This window comes from Cavia porcellus, unplaced genomic scaffold, assembly GCF_034190915.1.
Source record: "Cavia porcellus strain 051 isolate PalLab524CR breed Dunkin Hartley unplaced genomic scaffold, mCavPor4.1 scaffold_25, whole genome shotgun sequence".
NCBI classification, from domain to species: domain Eukaryota; kingdom Metazoa; phylum Chordata; class Mammalia; order Rodentia; family Caviidae; genus Cavia; species Cavia porcellus.
Window position 1 is genome coordinate 22,361,318 of NW_026947508.1, and position 17,713 is coordinate 22,379,030.

General features: G+C 52.8%; 1 protein-coding gene across 7 annotated transcripts in view; it reads left to right on the forward strand.

The window, feature by feature from the left end:
- Nucleotides 1-640: 640 nt before the first annotated feature.
- Nucleotides 641-17,713, forward strand: part of Ptpru (protein tyrosine phosphatase receptor type U) — a 72,902-nt gene continuing 55,829 nt past the window's right edge. For 6 of the 7 annotated variants that reach the window (XM_023565656.2, XM_023565657.2, XM_003471252.5 and 3 more), the window contains exons 1-2: nt 641-836; nt 15,865-15,996. In XM_023565656.2, coding sequence (XP_023421424.1) covers nt 764-836; nt 15,865-15,996 — 205 coding nt within the window. In that variant the 5' untranslated portion in view covers nt 641-763. The remainder of the gene's footprint in view (nt 837-15,864; nt 15,997-17,713) is intronic. The other variant, XM_003471253.5, reaches the window with a different exon arrangement.

The window sequence follows — 17,713 nt, forward strand, 5'->3', positions numbered from 1 at the left end:
TCAATGTCGCAATGGGAATATAATGATATGTTTAATGGGGTTACAGAGGAGATGAGGAGAGTTCGGTGGGGGAAAACACACAGGAAGTGGTTAGACTAACAACAGGATCGTCATGCAGAAGTTCTTCCTGGGCAGAGGCCTAAATGCACTCAATCTGGGTAGTAGAAGGTACAGTAGGACCAGTGAGGGTTAGCAAGGGAAGTGGGTTTCATGCTATGGAAAGGAAGATCTTCCTGAAAGCGAGCGTTTCCAAAGAATCAACACCACCTTGGTAAGTGAAGAACGTCCGGTCCTTAGGGGTTAGATATGAATGCATATTTAGAGAAGACAAGGTAGGTGAAATTCAAGCATCATAGGACAGAGGCAAAGTGTCCCTGGATCAGTCTTTGACAGCGCTACGCGGAAGATAGAAATGGCCATTGAGGACTTTGGAGCCAGAAGCGTGCAGAGGCCAGTGGACATTCAAGCAGGGCCACCTGACCTCCAGGCAGGGGTGCCTGGGTGGGGGAGGGGCGCGGCAGGGCCGACGGGTGGCGGGACCCCAGTAACAGCACGCGCGGCTGCCAGCAGGGGACGCCGCGAGACCGCAGAACCCGCGGCCGGCCTGACGTCAGCGCCCCGCTTGCTCCGGCTCCCGCTCCGGACTCGGCGCCAGTCCCGCTCTGCGCCGCGCTGCTCCGCTCGAGCTCCGGCTCTTCGGGCTCCGGCGGCGGCGCCCCCACCCCCTACGCGGGGCCCCGGAGCAGTCGGTGGCGCCCCAGCCATGGCCCGAGCCCAGGCGCTCGTCCTGGTGCTCACCTTCCAGCTCTGCGCGCCCGAGACCGAGACTCCGGCAGGTAAGCGCGCGGCGGTCGGACCAGGCTTGCCCCGCGAGCCCCCGGGGCCCGTGGCGTAGCTCGAAGAAAGTGCGAGTGTTGGGTGACTGTGCGTCGAGAGCGTGCCCCTGTGTGTGCAAAGTGGACGGTGTGCGAGTGCTGGAGATGTGTGACTAGAAACATTCTGTGCCTGTAGTTTTGTGTAGAAAAAAAAGGTGCTGTGTCTGTTGTGTGTCCGCGAGTATGTTGGGTTGAATGTTGTGTGTGTGCATCGAGACAGTGAATGTGCTGTGTCTTGTATGTCTGCCTGTGGGTAGTGTTTGTGCGGCCAAGTGGGTTGTGTGCCTGCTGTGTGCATCTGAGTTTGGTTATGTAGCCGGAGTTGTGTCTGCTAAATGTGTTTGAATTCGTTTTATATTTTGTATGCCGAGATCAAGAGTGCTGTTTGTTGTAGGTCTGAGAATGGGTTGTGTTCCGTTTTATGCGTGTGCTGGGAGTGCTGGTGCGATTCCACCCGAGTGTGGATCCGGGAACACGTTTGTGGTGTGTATGCTTGTGAGACCTGTGTTCGTGTGCAGTCGTGGGAATGGGTCCGGAACGTGTGTGCCGGTGCGCCGTGTGCGTGGTGTGTACGTGTGGGAGGGTTGGGGGTGTGTGGTGCGCGCCTCCGGGGGCCTTGTGGGTCCGGGTGAATGGCGAGTGTGCTAGGAATGCGTGTGCGGGAGCGTGTCTGGGGCGGATGTGTGTATGCGAGTGTGTCCGTGTGCCTGGCTGCGTGTCTAGGAATGCTGTGAATTGTACGCGCCAGGGCCGTGGCCCAGTGTGCCCGGGGCCCGAGGGGGCGGCGGCGTGTGTGTGTGTGTGCGTGTGCGTGTGTGTGTCCGCGCGCGTGCTGCGCGTCTGGCTAGAACAAGTTGTCGCGGCTGCGCCCCTCGGCGGACCCCCGGCTAGGGAGCGAGCGGGCGGGGAAGAGGGACGGAGCCACGGCCGCCGACTCCGACATGTCGGGCTGTTTGTTGTTTCGCAAGTTCGGCGCGGCTCTGGCGGATCCGAGGCGGCGCCTGGGCTGCGGGGTGCCTGGCCAGACGGGGAGAGCCGCGGGGCGCTCGCTGGGGTTGTGGGGCGGAGGGGAGCGGCTGGGTTGCAGCTTTGGGGCGTGGAAAGGCGCCCCCTCGAGCGCGTTCCGGAGGCTCTAAGTACACTGGGGTCCCTCGGGACGCTGCCTGTGTCTGTCCCGCAACTTTGTGCGGTTTCCCTGCCGGCCAGGCCAGCCGTGTGCGTATGTGTGTACGTGAGTGTGTACGTGTGTCTCCGCTCTGTCGCGGTGTGATCGCGTTCTCTGGGTGCGTTTCCGAGTCTGAAAGCTGGGGGGGGGGGGCAAGATGTGTGTGATCGCGTGTGTAATGTGTATATTCAGAGCTTCGCACATCATAGTGTGTGCTGTGGACTGTATGTCGGGATGTGTTTGTGCGTCCGTGCCCGCGAGTCCCACAGCCCCCCTGAGGCCTCGCCCCTTCGTCTGAATTGCGCCGGCCTTCTCCCGGGACTTCGCCCTCCCAGGCCTCCTCGCTCCTGGGCTCCCCGGACTCCCGCCGCCCAGTGCAGAGAGCAACGGGGAGACGCCCGGCCGACTGAATCTGAGCCGAGACACGCGCCGGGCCGCCTCAGCCCTCTAGAGAGACTTCCTGGCTGCTGGCCCCAGAATCGAGTTCACCGCCCTCCCTCTGCCGCTGGGGCGTCCCGGTCGAGCTCGCTGGGCTGCAGGTCACCCCAGCCGCTGGTTCCATGTTGGGCCCATGATTTGTAGCTCTATAACCATTTCAGCAGCTTTAGCTTTGACCTCTTGGTACCCAAGAGGGTGTCCTAGAGGACCCTCCCCCAACTCCTCTACCCCAATGCCCTGCAGCGATTTTGCTACTTCCTCCACCCCCAGTAGTTAACCCTTAAGTATGCTGTGCTTGCTCAACCATCAGCCCTGATCACTTGTCTTCCAGAAGGCTCAAGTGCCCCAATTCCTGGCCCTGGGGCCTATCAGGAACCCAGGTTTGGGAATGGTACCTGGAGCAAGTCTCTTACTTTCCTAACCCCTGAGTTTTCTCATTGGACTCAAGGCCTTATTAATGATGGTGTGTGGTTGCTTAGCAGTCAACAAAAGACAAGTCTGAAGGTTAATACAAAACTCCAGAGGCTGTGATTTGAAGTCACAGGGACCCAGGTTCAAATTCTGCCTCTGTCTTCCAGGCTCCGTGCCAGTGTGAACTTGGGCAAGTCACTTCTAAAGTGACCAGCATAATTCAGAAGAGAGGAGCAAGATGGGGAGGATGAGGGGACTCTTCCTGTTGGGGAAGAGTCAGCCCTTTTTCTTGCTTGCCGCTTGGGCTATCTTGTCCTGAAGGGAGTTGCTGTATGATGCCTCTCAGTTGTGTCTACCTGGCAGTGACATGTTCCGTGATGCGCCAGTTTTTTGTCCTTGTAGTCACTGGAGTTGTGGACAGCAGGAATGAGGGAGAGGCTGCCCAGTGGTTTCAGGTTGGGCAATAAAGGCTTGTCCTGGCAGCGCACCTTTTCCCCCGGGCTGGGGGAGGGGGCTTGGCGGGAAGCATGAGTGGTCAGGGTGGGGGTGCCGAGCTTGTGGGCAGCCTCCTGCCTCCTCTGGGGGGAGAATCCAGGATGTGCAGTCTGCTCATTGGAGGCATGCTGCTGTCCTTCCATGCTGTCAACAGCTAACCTAGGCTGTGAGGAGGCCTTTTCATGCAGGCCTGGGTTAGCCTGAATTGTAGGGGATACTTTGTGCTCCCTTTCTGCCCATTCCCTCCTCCTTCCCTGCATGCTGATGTCTCTTTTCCCTGTTCCCTCTTGGGTCCCTCTCATCTCTGCTCATCCCTCTGTCCTCAGCCATCTTTCACCTGCAGGAAGGCCTGGCCTCTTCTCTCCACAGTGCCTGGGATCTTCCTAAAATGCACGTTTGAAATGCTGGCTTAAAACCCTTTGAAGACTCCCTGTGGCTTTAAGGCTTCCCTTTGGCCCTGTGGCTTGCTCAGCCCCCACCTGGCTGTCCAGCCCCACCTTGTTTTGTGAGCCTGTAGCCTCACACACTCACCATAGCCCCCTGAATGCCCTCTGCCCACCATCTCCTCTCCCCAGGACTCTGCAACTACACCTCTTCCCAGGTGAACCCTGCAACTGTCAGCTCTCAGCTTAGACCTCACCTCCTCCCTGCAACCTTCCCTGGTTATTTTCTGTCCTAGCCCCGGAAGGGGAGGGCAGGGTTGCTTGGATTTTATACAGCTTTATAATTACTGTAATTACAGTTTGTCAGTCTTGTCTCCTGTAACGGATTGTAAGTTTTGAGAGGAAAGGGACCTGGACACCCCTGGAGGCTTCGGCCTCGCAGCCTAAGTAAATGTATGTGGCATGAAAGAATGAATGAAGTCAAGTGGGTCAAATTCAGAGCTGGAAATGCCAGAGGGGGGCGCATTGACTCCACTGAATGTAGAGATGAAAGGACTAGGTTTTTCCCTCCAAGAATCTGGAAAATTCTGCTGGGGGATGGTGTGTTGTGAAAAGTCCGCGTTGAAAAGCATCATCTGGGAGCTGTGGGTTGAGGAGTTAAGACTCTGGCAGAGACTGAAGGAAGAAGTACCCTGCTGCCAGACCCCTCCCCCAACACCCCATCTCCTGGCACTACCTCCCCTGGCCTCTGCCCCACCCCCAGCACCAGAGGGCCTATCCAGTCTCCAGGCTCAGCCCATTGTGAGGAGGCCTAGGCGTTGGTGAGGCTTGGAGTCCCAACTGTCAGTGTGAGATCAGAGGAGGAGGAGGGGGAGAGAGGTGCCAGTGAGGGCCAGACCCTCCTGAAATCCTCAGCCCCAAGATCTTGGGGTGGGCAGGTTACAGCCTTGGTCTTGGCTACTTATGAGCAGGAAGGAGGGGAGGAGAGCTGCATCCTGGGCTGCTCCTTGCAGGTGGGGATGGCGGAGGCCCATAGAGGTGTGCAGATATCTGCAATGCTTGCAGCTGGGCAGCCACAGGAGGTGTGTGTGTGTGATTGGGTCTTGGGACACAGGGGATATGCATGGCCCCTCTGCTCACCCTGAGTGGTGTGGCAAGGTCTGTTTAGGGAAGGGCAGCCTGAGGGCTAACAGCGGTGTCCTGTGGAGAGCTGAGAGTCCTCTTCCTGAAGTCAGTGCTGTCTGGGTGGCAGTGTCTCTGTTTTGGGGGTGGGGAGTCCATCCTAGGTGTAGGAGAATGGGAGTGTGCAGGGGACAGCGTAGCACAGGTGGGCTCATCGTGGTTCTGAGCCTTCTGGCTCATCTGACCAGAGCTGTTTCATCAGTGCCATTTTCTACATGGCTGGAAATCTCCACCTGCAATCTGCAACGTAACAGCTTCTGAGTTACACGTGGCTTATTGAACTTAAATTAGTTAAGTGGTATTAAAGTAAACATTTAATCCCTCAGCTGCACTAGCCAGATTTCAAGTCCTCAAGAGTTATATGTTGCTAATGGCTCCAGTACACTGGTTAGTGTAGGTACAGGATAGTTCTGCTTGGGTAGAAAGTTCTTTGGCAGTGCTGGTTGTGTGTAGGGTGGGAGGTGAGGCCTGGTCTCCCCGGCGAGTGGAGCTGGTTTGGGTGGACCCTTACTCAGTCAGTGGTCCTTGGAAAAGGTGCTGTCGACTCATTATTTCTCACCTCAACTGTGCAGTGGCCACTCTTTTGCCTTTTTTTCTGCTCTTAGCCTCTGGTTCTGTAGTGCTCCCATCACCTGTGACTAGAACGCCCTGTAGACACATCCTTTAGGTCCAGGGTGCTGCCATGTGCTTGCGCCAAATAGAAGCAGAAGGCTCCCCAGCACCTAGGCCAGGTCCAAACCTTCACACGGCAGATGAGACCAGCGTGACCAGCTGGTACTTTCAGAGACAACCTCACATTCTGTCTATCCTCCCCTGAGCCACTCCTGCTTCTCTGCCTTATGACCGGGCACTCCAGAGCCTACCAGGCCTTTTTACACTTCTGTGCCTTTGCTCATGCTGTGCGTTCTGCCAAGAGCTGCCTCCTCCTTTCTCAAGTCCAGCCCCATCATCCTTGTGCAATGAAGCCTTTTGCAGCTCCTCCTGAGGCAGTTGGTCAGATTGAGGCAGTGATCAAATTTCTCCCTTAATGCTTGAAGGACCACATGACCCTTGTTTTCTTCTCCTTTCCCTCCTTAGCCAGGAGCCTCCTGAGTATCTGGCTTTGTCTTTGTCATCTCTGGTCCTCAGGACAAGTGTCGATTAAGTGCATGATTCTGAACCTCTGAGTGCATAGGGACTGCTTGAAGAGGGTGGAGGGAGGTCCTGGGGCCCTGGGGGGCAGGATTGGGTAAGGCAGTGTGCTTCCTTGTGTGACCCCAAGCAGGGGCTGCCATTGCTTGGAATGGTTGGGGGAGGACCCCTGAAGTGGCCAACTAATAGATGCTGCTACTGGATAACTCAGGAGAGCTTGGGGTTCTTCTCAAGGTGCAGGCTCCAGGACCTAGCTGTAAATCAAAGGAGTAAGGAAAAAGTGTGCTTGAGGGATAATGTAGAAATTTGAAAGCTTAAGGGCAAAAGCTTAAGGGTAGCAGAAAGGGGTATTGTTGCAGATATCTGATGGACAAGATCCTACCTAGAGGTAGGAGGGATAGCTAGGAGCTAGGGGACAGTTGGGGACTGGAAGATAGCTGGTGATAGACACAAATCTAGGGAATGAGTCAGCTGACAGTGAGGGAGCAGATGATAATGGGAAACCAGCTGAGAGTGGGGGACACCTAGGGGATAAGAGATGACAACTGGGAGGTGTCCAAAGCTTGTGAGGACAGGATGAGTGGATCTTAGCTGAGATGGGAAGAATGTTGTTGCTCAGAACGTGCCTTGGTATGTATCCTTGCGATTGGTTGTATATGTTTGTGGATCCTTGTGGTTGTATCCTGTGGTTGTGCGGGTATGTAAGTATGCTTGTTCTTAAAGTGTGCTGTGGTCAAGAGCATGGGCTCATGGGCCACACCATGTGGATTCCAATCCTGGTTTCACCACTCCTAGCTGCGTGACTCTTGGTTGAGTACTGGCCTGTCTGGGCCTTATGGTGTTTGCATTTGAGAAGTGAGGAGGAGAACAGGACACACTTCATGGGGCTGTTGTGAGGATGTTTTATGATTCTATGTATCTCATCTAGAGCAGGTCTTGGCATCATAAGCATCGTGTTAAGTGTTACTGTTATGAAGTGTGTGTATGAATATGAATAGGCCTCCTGTGTGCTCAGAAAAGTTTGTGCTTGACTTCTGAAGAAGTCCAAGCCTGGGAGGAGGTGACAGTGGTTGGGAGGTAAGGGAGGGAGTGATTGACCAGGTTGGTTGAGTCTGGCTGTCCTCTTACATCCTCCCTCCTGTTCAGCTCACTTCCTGTGCCAGGGTCTAATCCAGGAGGTCTCCTTCTCTGTCTACCGGTCCTGCCCCACACTGCCCTGCACTGGGCTGGGAGCCAGGGGATGAGCTTCAATTGTCCAAAAGATTTTCAGCAGAATCCAAATTCATTGTTTGCCTGCCAAAATGCTGGGGCCCAGATATAAATACCTGGACAATGTGCTCAATTCTGGACTGCCTGCCCCCACGGGTGACAGTGACTTCATCCTGTGCCCTTGGAGAGTCACTGGTGTGGAAGAGGTTGGAGGTGAGGGTCAAGGTGGGAAGGAAGCCCATAGGGCAGGTGAGGCCTGGGCTCCTAACCTATTGGGTGAGCCAACAGCTCCATAAGCACAGCGTTTTCCAGGAGTCTGGATTCCTTTCCCTGCCAACTTGTCCCTGGGAGACATCTGCAGCCCTCCCAGTAGGACTTTGCAGTGTGCCACGTCATTGCTTTACACCACAAAACTGCACTGCATCACAGCTCTGGCCTGCTCAGGATGTGTGTGATCTGGGATTCTTGGACCCCGCATCCTTGCAGTGCATTGCATCTCACTCAGTGCTGGACTGCCTGACTGCAGTGGATTCTGCATTGCATTTGGTGTGGGAGGGGGGCCTCTCCTCAGTTCCTGTACATTCCACCTCCACATTATCCTATTTTACTGGGTCTCCATCTTGCAGCTGTCTTGCCATTTGTCTCTCGCAACTCTCTTCTGTGCTGCAGAACTCTACTAGAAGTCAGGGTTACATGAAGGGATGAATCTCCTGGCTTTCTGCACACAGAGCCATTCCGCCATGTGGCTCCACAGCCACGCCGCATGTTTGCACAGCAAGCCATTCCTGTTGTACGCTGTAGTATACCTTGCACTGGGCATGTGGACCCCCCTGGCCTTTGGCCATAGCACCTTGCACTGCAGACCACACTCCAATAGATGGCATGCTACCACAACCCTGCCCCTACACCTTTGTCCTCATGCTTTCCTGCAGTGGGCATTTGCACAGCACTGGGCACATAGTTCCTGTTTTTAGGAACAGCTCATCTGCATTCCAGTGTTACATCTTGAGGCCAGGGTACCTTTGCCTCGTGCAGCATTTCTGTCCCACTGCTTCACTGCGCTGTAGCCGACCTCACCCTTACACCGCACCACAGCTGCTATAACATGCCTGCTGTGGTACTGCGGCCTTTTGTATTTGTGTTACCACCCGGGGTTGGTTGGTATCCTTTGCACATTTCTGCTGGCAGCCTCAGGTGGGCAGCATCTGTGTCTTCACTGTGGTGCACCTCTGCCCCACCTCAGGAAGTCTGTACCTGCCTGTACTGCAGCTTGGGGCCACTTTGTTGGGCTTCAGAACCGGGTTTGATTTTTGTGAGCAGCACCACTGCATGGTACCCAGCATTGTATCTGTGCACTGCATGGGGTCACTACTGAGTGTCTCTGCCTTGCATTCTGTCTGTTTGATGTAGGAATGGATGCACTTTACTGAATTTGCAGGCTGAGAGCTCTTGAACTGAACATGCTGTTCAGTGTCTTCACTGCACTTCATGTTTGTTTAAAATTAGTGACTATGTTATATAAGTTAATTGATTTCATTTTGACTGTTATATACATGTATATAACATATTTTGATCTTTTCTACCCTTATTAACTCTATTTCCCTTCCCTACTTTCTCCCCTTGTTCTCTTGTTCTTTCTTGTCTTTTCTTTTTTGTCTTTTTGAGATAGAGTTTCATTATACAGTTCAGGTTGGCCTTGAACTCACTGTATAGCCCAGGTTGGCTTTGAACACACAATAATCGTCTTGCCTCTGCCTCCCAAGTGCTGGGATTACAGGTATGTATCAACATGCCTGGTCCTTCCTCTCTCTCTTTCTTTGTTTATTCCTTTGTTTCTTTCTTTCATTCTTTCTAGCTGTTTCTTTCTCTTTTTTTGGCACTGGGAATCGAACTTGGAACCTTGAACTCAGGACCTTGTAGTTGCCAGGTAGGCGCTGTGTTGGTAAGCTATATACCTGGTCACCCCTTCCTCTTTTTAAATAATAGTCTCCCTAACATTCTCTCCTCTCTCTTCCCTCCCTTTCTCAGATCCTATATATGAAAGAAAATATGCCATTGGTCTTTCTTAGCCAACTTTATCTCACTTAACACAATGATCTCCAGTTCCATTCATTTTCCTGCAAATGACATGATGTCATTCTTTTCTTATGGCTATAAATACTACATTGAACTTCATTTTTGAGTTACTTTCTACCCATCCCTTGTGTCTACACCTACTGTACTCCTCAAGATACTGAGCTGTCCAGAACTGGATTGCTAACACCCAGTCGCTGGTTCTGTGTGGCACTGCGTCCTTCGCTCCCTTGTGGCTCTGTACTTTCTGCCTGCCTGCACTGCACACACCTGGGTACATGGCACTCCTGCTCTGTACAGGCCCTGTGCCAGTATCTGGAGAGGGAGAAGGACTAACTCCCCACCCAGTGTTCCCTCTGCACATCCATTACGCAGTCTGGTTTCCACTGTGAGTGTGGCATTTCTGTGCTACATCAGGACCCTGATGGTTCTTCCACGCCATACAGGTGTCTCTACCGGCAGCTGTGCACATTGTGTGCTTTGGTCCTTTACATCATACAACTGGATTCTGTGTCTGTACAGTGGGAAGCTGCTGCACTGTACTCTCAACACACCGCCTTGTGGAACCTTTATAAACACAGATCTTCCCATTGCATGGGCTTGTGCGAATCCTATGCCTCTTTACTCATGACTGTGCCCTTCAGGGAATGTGCAAACTCTCTGCCCACTGTACCTCCACACAAGGCCCTCCCCTGGACTCTTCACCTCTGTTTGGTGTCTATCCTGGCCTGTGTTTTCCTCTTAAACTGCCATGCTGCTGATTATGGGATTTGAGGTATACACTGGACCAGGACATGGGGAATGATCTGATGTGAACCCCCACTGCTGCAGTTGACTTCCTTCCATCCTTGATGGAGATGCTCAGATGTTGGTATTGTCAGGCTCTTGTGTTGGCTCCTGTGGGTGGTGCCAACTCAGCTTTCTCTGCCTGTGGCCTGGCCCTGGGTGATCTCCCCACTTGCAACCATACTGGACCTGGCTGATTAGAAAGTGATCTTGTTGCCATCCTTCCTGTAATTAGCTGCTCATCAATTAGTTGGGGGTCTGGTGGGCAGCTTTGGGAGCCCTGACCTCAGTCTAGATATGCTGACCTGGACAAGGGAAATGGTGAGGTTGGCCCCAGGCCCCTGGGCTAGTCATGGTCTTTGAGCTGCATACTACCTGGGATCATGGAGTACATAAGTCTGGTGATGTTGGTTACCTGCTAAGCACAGGGCTTGGGGATGAGGTTCCAAGGCATGAGAGACAATTCCTGACTTCTTGAAGAGAGGAGTGAGAGGTTACACAGGCCGATGATGGAGCAGCATTTGGGCTGGGGAGCCCAGGAGAGCATTGGGCTGCCTAGAATAGGGAAGGTGAAATAGGCCAGCATTGTCATCAGGGTTGTATCTGTGCTCCCCAGGTCAGGATTGAGTCTGTGCATTAGGTGAGATTCCAGCTCTCTGGCTTTTGCAATTTGTTGGGAGAAGTTTTGTTTTTTCCTGGGCTGCCCTTGGGAAAAGGATGTTCTGTTGACTGACCAAGGGGAATGAAAATCTCATTGCAAACAGGATCGGTTTACCCAGAGCTTCAGACAATGCTGGTGGTGCAGTGAGCCCAGGATGCCATTCTGGAGTGAGGGTCTAGTATACAAAGCTGGTGGTGCTCACATGCATGGATACATGCACACACATACAACATCCCCCCACCACCACCACTGAATATGTTCAAACACTTGCTCAGGGGTGTAATCCACACACACCCAGAATCTCACAGCACCTGCCCTGCATCTTAGGCCAAGCCTTTCATTGCTGAGACAAAGTATCTGACCCTCAAAATGAAGAAGGAAAGGTTTATTTAGCTCACAGTGTGTGGAGTTTTCAGTCCGTAATCAGCGGGCTCCAAAGCAGGGTGGTGTGGCTGGGGGTCAACTGTTCATGGTGGCTGTAGCAGATACCAAAAGTGACAAGAGCAAAAGGGTAAAATGGGGAGATCATGCCTCTTTTCCTCCCTTATATCATTAAGCAGGCTACCCCGCCTTCAGTGAGTGTAGCATTCATATCTTCTCTCTGCCCTCCTCTCTCAGGCTGAGGATGTTACAAAGTAAGGACCCTGGCCCCCTGCTGAACCACTTAGTTAAACTTCTGACCTTCTCATGTTGACACAATGGACAATATGCGGGAGAGAACAGCATGTCCTTTACTCCCAGGTGGGAGAACTCCTGAGTTATGTAGTTAAGCTTCTAGACCTCTCAAGTTGAGGCAGTGCATCAACCATAACATCCTGCCTCACACATCACCCCCAGTGGACCTCTTCCTGCCTCCTGTTATTCTTCTTCACTTGCATACTCATGTATTGTGATTTGAAGCAACCTCATTCTCATTTCAGGGGTGAAGAAGCAGGGGTTCAGAGACCTTGTGCCCAAGGTCACAGGAATTTAGGAGAGCAGCAGGAATAAGATTCAGGTCTCTTGCCTCCTGACGCATACTTGGCACTGGCTATCCATGTTACTCTCACAGCCGTGTGTGTGCACACACACTCACATCCACATATGGGACTGTTTTATGTGGAGGTGTGAAGACCCTCCCACCAGAACACCCCTCTGAACCTGCTCCAGAGTTTTCTTTGCCCAACATCCCACTGTCCAGAGCTAGCTAACGGGATGTGGACAAGCCATCCCCTACCCTCCCCAATTGTGGCTGAGAGTTGCTGAGGCAATTGTCAGCCAGATTGGGGAGATTAGCTGAGGAATGTAGCTGGGCCAGTTTGAGCTGGGGTTGGGGCAGCTGGTGGGGTTCTGGGTTGATTTAGCCCACTTATTTGGGGAGTCCTCCTCGGTTTGGGGTATATTAAGGAAGAGCTGGTCTTCTCCCTGTTCTCATGCTAACTTAGACTTGGATTAGCTGAGGAAATGTGTGTGTGTGTGTGTGTGTGTGTGTGTGTGTGTGTATACATCTGAGTGTGCTGCTGTGCATGTGTGTGATGTGCATCTCACTGAGTGTGACTGGGACTGTGCTGTTTGCATCCAGGAGGGGATTTGCGGCCTCTTTCCTCACACTGGCCCCTGGGTGCCCTCCTGATCCCACAAGACGCCACCTGTCCTGTTCATGGCTTCTAGGCTGAATCGCTCATTTCATCAGAAAGCAGGCACTTTTCTTCATTTCAGGCACTTCAAGTGAGGCTGAACTCCTCACCCTGGCATTTGAGGCGCTTCCTGGTCAGACTCAGCCTCCCCTTCCTCCAGGCTCATCTTACGTTGCCTTAGCGGCTGAGCTCCTCTCTGTGCTGTGAATGAACTGTGTTTATTGTCTTCCCTTTGCCTGTGCCACCCTTGTCCCTGCCTGCCTGCCCTCCTACCCATCTCTGATGGCCGGAGTGACCCCTATCCTTAGTTCAGACTCCGCTTTCTGCGGGGAGCCTGGCGTCCAGCTCCTTCCCTCTTGTGGCCTGGACCCATTTCTGTTTTATCTCTTTCCTTTACCCTCACTCAGACTGGGGGGGAGGGCGTGTCCCTGAAACCAAGGTGCCACCCTGGAAACTGCACTGTACTGACAGGGAAAAATGTCTTGTATGGAACATTTAATTAGCACTTGTGGCCAACAGCATACCAGGGCCTTATTTTGTTTGTATTTTGTCTCCTTGAATAAAGAGAGGGGGTTTAAATCTGAGCTTCTCTACATTGTAACTGTGTTACCTTAGGCAGACTGCCTATCCCTGTGCCTCACTTCCACCTGCAAAATTGGAATGATGATAGTAGCAACCTTCTGAGGTGCTGAGAAGTCCCCCCGAAGGGCCTTATGGAGATAACTGGTCTCCCCCGGCTGCTCATGGTAGTGTATATGTTTGTGTTGTGTCTGTGTTGGAGGAGTCAGGGGAATTCCAACTGTCAAAGTCAGACTTGGCTTTTTCTCGGGCTAGCAGCCTCAAGTAGAAGATGGGTCTGTAGCAAGAACTGGCCATGGCTTTGGGGCTCCTGACCTCTGAGCTGTCCAGGCTGGATGTGATAGTGCTGGGAAAGCTGATAGTCTCCTCACTGGGTGAGCTGGCAGAAGTGGGCTGGGCTCTGCTCCCATGGGGAGCCTGGTCTCAGAGGTGTTACCTCTAAGGGCTGGACCTGGAACAGGACCTGGCCAGAGACCTAGGACTGGGGACAGCTATAGATCAGTGAGAGACTCTGGGGTCCCTGGATGGGACCAGTCAACCTGAGAAGTCTTTCTTGACTGCTAGCCTGGGAAGAAACTAAGTCTGACTTCAATAGCTGGGATTCTCCTGATTCCTCTACCACAGACACATACACAGACCAGCACCACTATAGTTGGTCAGTTACAGGGGACCTTTGTCAGAGGTTAGGACTTCGTCTGACTGGAGTCAACTAGTCTGGGGTCAGTTAGTCTGCTGGTCATTTTGACTGACGTCGGATAGTCTGGGGATCATCTGGATGAATTGGGTCTCTCTGACAAGGGGTAATCAGCTGGGAGCTGCTAGAAGGTCAGCCCATCTGAGGGTCACCAACTTGGGTCAGTCAGTCTGGCGGAGATGGTTAGTCTGGGGGTTTCTCTGGTTAAGGTCAGATGGCATGGGGTTGTTTTGAGCAGAGACCTTTAGCCTGAAAAGGTCTGAGAGTCCTGGCAGGTCACTGAACTGGCTCAGGATGGACAGGAGGAAGCCGAGGAGCTAAGTCTCCCAGGTTGGCCCCAGTGAGACAACCGGGGGCAGCTGCCTTGTTCTGGCTAAGGTTCGGAAAAGACTTGAGCCCCAGCCAGAGCTCTATAGCCCTGACTTTCCCTCTCAGCAATTCCTGTGATCAATGATTAGCTAAGACCCCTGGGATCAGGCCCACCCAGACCGAAGCTGGCCAACCACATCCTCTACAAGCCCTCCCTGACCCTTCCTCATTTTGTGCTGTACCACGGCTCATTTTTCTGAGACCCTTCCAGCACAGATTGGGCTAAAACCCACCTTTCACAGGCCACAGGGCACGGTGCTGACCAAAGGCTTTTCACACAAAGAGGCAAAGAGCCCCTTTAGTGGCTGGCCCCAGCTGTTACTTCATCAAATCTATTTGGTGCCAGCCTCATGCCCACATCTTACCATTCTACATTTGGATGGTGTCCAAGAAGAGCAAAGAGAGACCCCAGTGGTGGAAACCTCCTTAGTGCCTGGCCACTTCACATAACCCACATAACCCCATAGACAAGCTGCTGCAATTGCAAAACAGAGAGCCTCCTAAAAGTGAACTCACTTGATGAGCCAGTCAACCTGTATGAGCCTTATTACCAGCCAGAGTACCCACATCTATCACGGCTTTCCCACCCGCCTCCCTTTTTCATTTAAACTGTTACTGTTGGTTCTGAATCATGGGAATTTGCAAGCCACCCAGGATAGTGCTTTTGCATGTCAGTTTCTGCAAGCAGAGACCTAGATTGATTTGAGCAATGACTGATTCCTTTCGATGTCCGACAAGTAGTAGTGCCTGACTTGGAAGGTGAGGCCTTGGCCAGTCTCTGCCCTTCATGCTTAGCCTCTTACCAAGCTTATCACAAGCTGGAGATGATTTGTGGTGACTTACTGGGGACCTGACCAAGATCCCCAACTGCTTGTATGAGGGATATGGAGAAAGGATGAATTAAGGAACAGATCCAAATTTAGTAATGAATACAAGGGGGTTGGGAGGTCAACGCCTCCCTCAGGATGGGCAGTGACAGAGGCAGTCCAAGTGAGCCACTATCTATTAGGCCAGTGTAGAGGAGGGGGTTGGGTGGTTTTCCTGCAACAGCCTGGAGGTTGTGGTACAATGGGGAAGTTTAACATCACAAAGGAAATAAGCCAAGATCCATTACCACACCTGGGTGCTAATCTGTTTGACCAAGAAGATGGAGAGGTCCACATTCCAAAACCAACCCTCAGGCACGCTGGGCAAGGAACACTTTGGACAGATACTGTGTCAGTTTATAATTCATGGTCTCCAACAGTGACTGTTGGCATCTTTAAGGAGATACATTGGGCTGGCTTAGGGCGGTCAGCATTCTGCAGAGTCTGGGGCCTGCTCTGCCTGGTACAGGGAGGACGGAGGAGCACTGAGGTGTAGTCAGGAGGTCCCTGTTTGAACTTGTCTCTGTCACTAGCTGTGTGACCTCTGAGAAAGTCACTCAGCCTTTTTGGGCTTCAGTTTCTTCATCAGTAATGTGGAGAGTCAGCCTAGTCCTAATCTCGTAGTGGTGTTGTGAGGTTATGATGATAAAATAAACGATAACTAATGTTTATTAAGGAGAGCTTTGGTGGGTGGTCATGCTGGGGGAGGGCGTCTGGCAGGTACTGGAACTGGGAAAGAGGTCTTGGGAGGGGACAGTGTGGACGGTGAGAGAAGACCGTTAGAGGAGGGAGGGTTCTGCTGGTGGGAAGAGGCAGTGAAGAGGAGGGGAGAGATTTGTTTTCGTAGAAGGAATGGACAGTGGTGAACGTGGGGACAGCCTTCTGGTCACAGCCCTGCCTTAGCCCGGGATAACCAGCCCTATCCTCACAGCTGGCTGCACCTTCGAAGAGGCGAGTGACCCAGCAGTGCCCTGTGAGTACAGCCAGGCTCAGTATGATGACTTCCAGTGGGAGCAAGTGCGGATCCATCCCGGCACCCAGGTCCCTGCGGATCTGCCCCATGGTGAGCCTCTTCTCCATCAGCATCCCACTGTCATCTGCTTTTAGGGGTTGTCCTGCCTACCTGCTCAATGACGTAGCCTCTCTGGGCCTTGTCTGTAATGACATAGAGGACACTAGATGTGTAGCACTCTGACTGCCTGATTGTGCATGATTTCCCATGTGAAATGGGTGCAGGTTCAAGTCTTCAAAGGCCCTTATCATTGTAAGCTAGAAACTACTCCCCAGAAATTTGCTTCATAGCCACCCCCACCCCCAGCAGTTCTTCCCCAGTTCTCCGTGCAAGGCTCCAAGACCCGCTCATTCCCGGCCTGAGAGATGCTGGCAAACAGGGAACATGGAGGTAGATGTTCCTCTGACTTCTCCTTGGGGGTCCCAGATCCTCTCCAACTTGTGCTTTGCTCCCCCTTCCTCAGCATGGGCACTTTGGCTATTTTGGGCACTGGGCTGGGAGTCAGGAGACTAATGAAGTGGGTTCTGGTACAGTACCAACCTCCTACTCAGATGATAACCCCTATAGTGCTCATTCTATAGTTATGAAGGCATGGGTTCAAATCCTGGTCATCATCTTTCCAGCTCTGTGACCTTGGACAAATCACTTAACTTCTCCAAGCCTCTATTATCTTAACTGTGAAGTGGGGAGAACAATAACCCATTTCATAGGACTCTAGATATGCCCATAAAGAGCAGGGCACAGGGGTGGCACAAAATGGGGCAGTTGTTCAGTTTTTCTTATCAGAGATACTTGAGAGTCCTCACTCACTAGTAGCTTTCTTCATTGGGTGCAGAGTCAACTGGAAATAGAAAATAAGATGATTGGAGGCCAAATTAACTTTGTTACTGGTAAGACCTGTGTCGCAGGACACAGTTGGTATAAGAACCAAATGGGCTTTCTGAGGAAACACCAGATCCGGACAGCTGAAAGATATTCCCTACTTTATCCTGTCATAGAGGTGGTCCAGGGCTTTTACTGCTTGGCTCACAAGCGAGGGTGAGATGGTACCTGCTCTCAAGGGCAGGAGGAGCCCAAAGGTCTCAGTGGTGGACCAGGACAGCAGGGACCTTTGGTGGGCCTCTCCCCATCCCTAGCGCCCAGCGCAGCCTGCCACATGCTTGGCTTTCAGGTAGAAGAGGGTAGTAGCTTTGGATTCACCCCCGTGGTCTCTGCCTTGCTTTCTCTCTCTCAAGCAAAGCAAAGCCCAGCGAGGAAGTGGAGTGAGCAGGTTAGTATTTGGTGTGGGCCTGGGCTAGATCCCGAGAGTGATGAGCTGGTGCATGCCCTGCCCTCCTGTCAGGTGGGAAGGAGAGCTGCTCACAGTGAGAGGACACTGTATCAGGTCACAGGGAGAGGACACTGTATCAGGGCTAGGAGGTAGCCCTTCCTGATGGGGTTAGGGGCTTAGAGTTTTGTTTACTACCCTGCAGGGGCTGATTCTGAGCTGCCTCTACAGGCTCTTGATTCACAGAGATGAATGAGATTCTTTCCAGCCAGACCCTGGGGAGCCCTCCTGGAGGAGATCCGAGAATGTGCTTGTATTGGCTGGCAGCCAAGCCTGGGAGGAGGTGGTGCTAGGTGGCTGCGGCCTCCCCTGGCAGCTGCTGGGGCCTCCCCCCCCAGATGGGAAGCCACAATCCCCAGCCAGGTCCTTTGGAATCCTTGTTGTTCTCCTCCCCCTGCCTCCCAAAAGCATACAGCCTGGATCCTCAGGCGTTTTCCTGGT